The sequence below is a fragment of the Eurytemora carolleeae genome, unplaced genomic scaffold, assembly GCF_000591075.1.
Source record: "Eurytemora carolleeae unplaced genomic scaffold, Eaff_2.0 scaffold455, whole genome shotgun sequence".
NCBI lineage: Eukaryota > Metazoa > Arthropoda > Copepoda > Calanoida > Temoridae > Eurytemora > Eurytemora carolleeae.
Genome location: NW_019396342.1, coordinates 171183 through 177598, shown reverse-complemented (window position 1 = coordinate 177598; position 6416 = coordinate 171183). Strand labels below are relative to the sequence as shown.

General features: G+C 35.1%; 1 protein-coding gene across 1 annotated transcript in view; it reads left to right on the top strand.

Moving 5' to 3' along the window:
* Window positions 1–6416, top strand: part of LOC111701319 (uncharacterized) — a 15078-nt gene that overhangs the window by 6871 nt on the left and 1791 nt on the right. Inside the window, exons 2-3 of the mRNA XM_023472551.1 lie at window positions 2007–2224; window positions 4505–5429. Of these exons, the coding sequence (XP_023328319.1) occupies window positions 2007–2224; window positions 4505–5429 (1143 nt within the window). The remainder of the gene's footprint in view (window positions 1–2006; window positions 2225–4504; window positions 5430–6416) is intronic.

The following is a 6416-nucleotide window of genomic DNA, read 5'->3' as shown; positions in this document are numbered from 1 at the left end:
CCCCCTCCCGGCTCCTGATATATTATTACTTCAACACCTGACTGAATTTACAGAGGAGAGATATTAATACAATACTTCAGGGTAGGTCTTGTACACTTGCAAACATAAACAAACATTCATCAAACATTGAACAAATATATTAAACATCACACAAACAAACAAGTCAGCACCCTGAAAAGCAAACAAGTAAACACATGCATAAAGCCAAACAAGGAAACGTATTTATAAACCAAACATGTAAACATATTCAAACCAAACAAGGAAACGTATTTATAAACCAAACATGTAAACATGTGTAAAACGAACAAAAAAGTGTAAGACAAACAAGTAAACACATTAAACAAGCAACACTTTTTTTTGCCAAACTAGTATAAGATTTTAAGAGAAAACAAATAAGTAAAAAACTACTCAATAAGGAGGTAATTTGTCAGGAACTATACTCGCTAAATACTAAGCAGGTAGTTTGGCAAAAACTTCTCGATTGTTAGTTAGAAATATATAATAAGATTAAACAATAAGTAACCAAGGTAGTTTTTTATAAAATTTCTTGATAATTCCTAAAGTTAAAAATACATACACCTAGAATTGATTTACTCGATAATTCGGAAAACCAAATATTGTAATTGTAAGTATTGTAAGGTCTGTGCAAATCCTTCTATAGCCATCCCTGTGGGATTGAAGTAATTATTTCTCTCATGAGGGTGCTTAAATATTATTTACAAAGCAAACATGTTAATCTTCAAAATGTGTTCTCCAGATATACCCGGAGCTAGGATAGTTTTAAGAAACACTTTTAAGAAAGAGTTTTAAACGTTTTTGGAGGATTTTTAGTCGTGAAACCAATATTAAAAAAGAAATGGTAAAATTAACCTCTAGCTTAGATTGCCAAGTAAATGATATTGTAGATATTGTAAATAAGGATAGTAAGTACAGTGTAAATACAGTGCAAATACAGTGTAAATATGGATAGTAAGTACAGAATAAAAAGGGGAAGTAAATACAGAGTACTAGGGAAAAGTACAGAGTAAAGGGGATTAGTGAGTACAGAAGTAAAGAGGGAGGGAAAGAAGTAAGAAAGATTAAAGGGAGTAAAGTAAAAACAGAGTAATAGGTGGGGGAGGGGGGGAGTAAGTTCAGCGTAAATGGGAATAGTGAGTATAGAAGAACAGAAGTGGAAAGTAAGAAAGAATAAAGAGAGAAGTAAGTACAGAGTTCATGAATTAGTTCATTTCAAATTTCTATTAGATTTTCAATAAGCTTTTTATTTTGAAAATATTGTTCTTAATTAAAATCTCTCTAACAACTCAATCCTAAGTATTAGATATACAGTTGTCTGTCCAGACCCTCCCTGGGGATTATATTAAAACCCTGTACTCGTGAGTAGGACTAGGAGTAGGGAGTAATGTACGTTTCTAAAATGTATTTTCTAAATTATGAAATGTACTATCCAAGATAAACGTGATATTTTGTTGAGAAACATGAGAAATAAACCTAATTCGATTTTAAAAGGTTGATTTGAGAGCTTTATTTTTTTTCCTTACACGTTTTCAATTAAACTCATTGTATTGATATTTCAGACCACAAACATTTTGGGTGAACATTTTTTCAATGAGTTTATTCTTTAAAAATTGTTGCACCCCCCCCCCCCCACTGTAACCTTGGGATAAGCTACATAAAAACATTAAAGGATATATTCATGTTGTGCTTGGCAAAAGAAGCCAAGTTATAATACTATGCTGACTTTTTAGCACAATAGCAACACACTAAGTTACTAACAGGACTTCGGAGATTAAGGCATTATGTCTTCTACATTATTTATCAGATAAAGGTTTTAAATCCCTAAGACTTGGAGTATAGCAGGGATTTTAAAGTAATGCTTGCTTATTTCGATGCTTGATAAAAGCATAATCGGAGATTCTTAAAACTTAAAAGGTATTTTGACTGAGAATATACACTGTTTCTATAAAGACTGATAAACTAAAAATTCATTTTTTTCTTTATTTCAGATTTCCATACAGTTTGTACAGTACGACAGATCCTCGAACCTGTCCATCTGCCCAGGGGATTTGTACCGGCCCGACCCTCCTGTACCTGGACAGGACTGCCGGGTGAGGGACAGTGTACGCCAGATAGAAGATCTGTGCCAGGGCCAGGAAACCTGTTCTGTACAGACTGGGTTCGCTCTTCTAGGGGGATCAAGAGGAGATAGGTGTCCTAGAGTCAGGTAGTAATGAGGTTCCACCCAGGGGCAAATATAAGTGGGGTGGGGCCAAGGGGGGGGTTTCTCTGAGCAATGATCAATGTTTATACCCCATAAAGCAACAAAAAAAGCAATCAACCCTCGCCCCCTCCCCTGGTCAAATTCCTGTCACACCACTGGCTCAAACTTTGATATAGAACAATGCCCCCCTCCCATCAACTAGAAGACGCGAGATTTCAAAGTATTTCAAATATTTAAATGTTAACTTTTTTGTGGCTTCAATGTTGTTGTATTTGAAAGGAAAGAAGAGTTTTCATTAAGATTACGTCGTTTGAAGAGATATCTTGTTAAAGGAGAGCTCTATACTTTTCTAAATATCCGTAATCAGGATTTAGGATTCTCAAGAATCTCAATTAATTAAAAGTTTTAAACATTTCCGAAACATTTCTCCAAGTCTGGTTAATAGCCCAGGTTCTCAACAAGATCTGATAGGACGGTTACTCCAGTTCTTACTTTTAGCACATTTTTTGTGGAGGCTTGGACATAGTTTAAATTATTTTTAGTGGATTTAAACATTTAAAAAAGGAAAAACTTAGAAAATGTGTTTAAAAAATTTTAAGTTTTTAAAAAGGATTATTTCTTGTTATTTTTTCATAATTTGTAATGCGTAACAATTTTCTCCTTATGGACGCAACCGAAGTAAGATTTGTAGCAATCATCATCGAATTTCTTTCGACGTAAGCCTTTACCCGCTTTCATTTTTCACGAACACTTCCTTTAAATTTTCAAATATTTTGCAAGGAGCGGAGAAGAACCGGATGCTTGAAATTAATTTCCTTAGATATCCTTGTCGGTCTACATTTCATTGCAAGTATAACTGTAAATATTTAGTTTTATAAATGCGCTTTCACGTTCAATGTATAATAACATTAAACGGAAATAGATTTAATAATAACAAATATGGAATTTTGTATTTATCTCAAATTCATCTGAAGTATTTTATTATCTTATTTTTGCGCAGTTTTGACCGAATTTTCTTAGAACGATATAGAAGCCTTCTCATGAAGGATATTTGAACCTTTTCTATTATTTGACAACGCGTATAGTTTTGCACAGAGATAAGATAGTTAAGGAGATCGATTATCAGCTAAAATATGCGATATTTTCCACAGCATGTTCTATTGTGTACAAGTACTGAACACGACCAATCAGCAAACTTCTGTATTCAAGGATATTTAAGGATCCTTTGGTTACGAAACAAAAAATCTTCAAAAAAGACTGAATTATTAAATGTTATGTTCCATGTTTAAAATTGGAGTATTTCTTTAAAAAAAGTAAAACTTACCCCCTGAATGGGTATTATGTTCAACAAGTGGCCGTGAGATGGCACTCTAAAAACCTATTGTAAAAACGTAGCATGTCGTACCGGGTCAACTTAGGCCTACGTAGCCCACCCTGTGAAAGGAGATAAGCAGTCTGTGTAGTCTGTGGTTTTGTAGGAGAGCAGAAAAGGGTTTAAATGTAGAGTTTAAGCATATTTGGCTTAGAGGGCGATTCACGTACATCTTCAAATAAAAAATGCCAGCTTTTAATTGATGACCTGTCTTTTAAATTTTAAAAAATAAAAATGTTTTGGAAGCAATTGTTTGAAATTTTTACTGGGGTTATGTGAGTTTTAATCAGTAATTAACACAAAATATTTTTGGCCCGATAGGTTTAGCAGTTTTGACGCTAAGTGCATAGAATAAAAGATAGACAAGACAAAATTGAAAAAAACTAAATTAAAGTATTGGGGCGATGATGGGAAATAGAAATTATTCCCCATGTTTTCAGGAAAGCTTTATTTACATGTTATCCTGCTTTCCCTCTTGGTTGGTGAGAGCACGTATAAACAGTTTTAGATTTGTTTAGATCCAACCTTGTAATCCTAGATCTTACAGGGAAACGCAGGCTAATAGAGGATAAACTAATTATAGAGTTGGCAGTTTATCTTCTTATGTATATTTTTATTGTATGGCGAGTTAACTGTTAAATGGCACTTTTAAGATACGAGTTGAATATTATTACATGAATATATTAACGTGTTAATTCTTAAGTTAAATGCTTATTTATTCTGTTTCTAATATATTTTGAAAAAACATAGTTTACTGCAAAATCTATAATTTTGTATCTTCTCTGAGTACCTTGCTCATTGAATTAAATTTAAATGTTTAAATCATTCATTACAGATTTAAATTTAAATCAATTCTTAACCTTTGATGATATTTACTGAAATTTTCAAAATACTAATTCCAAGTTGTTTAGGCGACATCTTGAAATCCTTTATAAATGCAAACCTGCAAGTTTCCGGTCTAGGGTGGAATGTGGAGGAGATGCTCTAAATCTATCCTGCTCCAAGAGCACTCAGAGGCTAGCTATAATGTCTGCAGCCTTTGCCTCTGCCTCTGCAGGACATGTTTATTGTCCTTTACAAAACTACCAGCAAGACGGGGTACCTGGAGTACCTGGAGTACCTGGAGTACCTGGAGTACCTGGATATAAACAGGATGGAGTACCTGGATATCAGTATTCCACACCACCTACTCAAGACCTTCTAAAGTGTGAGAAAACATCCGTAACATCTCAGATTGTATCTGCTTGTCATGGACAAAAGGATTGCAGTCTCCTAGCAGATCCACATATTCTGGGGGTTCCAGAGTGTCACGATCTTCATGTATTCATGAAAACGACTTTCGCCTGCGTGGATTTATCCGTTTTTCTCCCACGTTTTCTTCTAAATTCAACCCAGAGAGATCGGTATGATTCCACATCATCAACAGATAGATCAACAACAACATTAACAACAACAACAAGTACAACGTCAACAACAACTGTGTCTACAACAACAACAGAATCTACGTTCTCAGAACTGAACACTATAACAGTAAAGACCCCAAAAATGGATTATTTCTATGAAAGTAATCCTGGTTCAGAAACTACTCCAGGTTCAGGACGGAGTATAGGAGAGGAGTACTGGTGGAATAGAGGAGAAGAACAAGCAGACTCAAACTATAAAGGAGATAGGATCTATCTGGACGATAAGAACGGAGATGAAAGCATGAGAGATATGACACAGTCCGGACCAGTAATTGTACCGAAGGACGATAAGGATTCGTCTGGACTACTCATACTAACATCTTCAGTTCTAACCAACCTCTCCTCCCTTCACTCCTTATTTTATATATGTGTGGTCTGGCTCGTTCTTTTAATTACTTTCTCTCCCCCTTCTCTCCCTCTCCCTCTCACCCCCCCCTCTTGACCCTCCCCCAACTGCACATTTGCATTCCCCTCGATCCATGCCCTTTTTCTTTCCTCTCTCAATTCCAGCTTTTTCTCCCAGTTTCCTTTCCGCCTACCCCTCCTTTCCAGAGTCGACGAATGTTTGCGATTGTAAAAATAAGCTTTTTTGACATGGGGGATGGTCCCAAACTAAGCCCCACCCCCTAAAATTTAAAAAAGGTTAAGCCCTTGTCTGTATAGATTTTTATTAATAAAACAATAAAAGTTAACTTGGGCAGAAAACTAGGACAGCACCTGCAGAAAATTTATTTTTAATAAAAAAAATATAATTAATCATTATATGTAAAAATTTGTCTTACGCTCAGTTTTTCATTTGTTATTAGACTGTTTTCTCTGGTCCAAAAGTTGATGAACCATGTAAAACTTCGGAAAGCCAAAAGGCGAGCTGCCCCAGTACTGTACTAAACTAGCTTACAACCTGATTTCATTGCTGAGTAATGTCTTTAGTTTAAGATCTGCTGTTCATGACAACTACAGGATTTAAGTGCTGAGTATGCAGTGGAATGTATAATCTGGAGAATTAAAATTAAAATTCCCCGTAACTTATCTATCTCTATACCCCCTTCATCTCCCCCCTCACATCTTCCCCCTTTTCATCTCTCTCTCATCTCTCATTCATCTAGAGATATCGTACCCCTTTCTCTATCTGAACGGTGTAAAAATAGCAGGCCACATTTTGGAAATTTTATTATTTTAAATACATAGAATTCTACTAAAAATGTTTTAACAAAGATCTACGACAAAATAAAAGCCATCCCCGTATATATCCTAAATTTGACTATCATGGATTTTTTTATCCAAAAATCCTTTGTATAGCATCCTTGAGCTCTCCTGGCAATAACCTATATCCTATACTTTTCATACACACCCCCCCCCT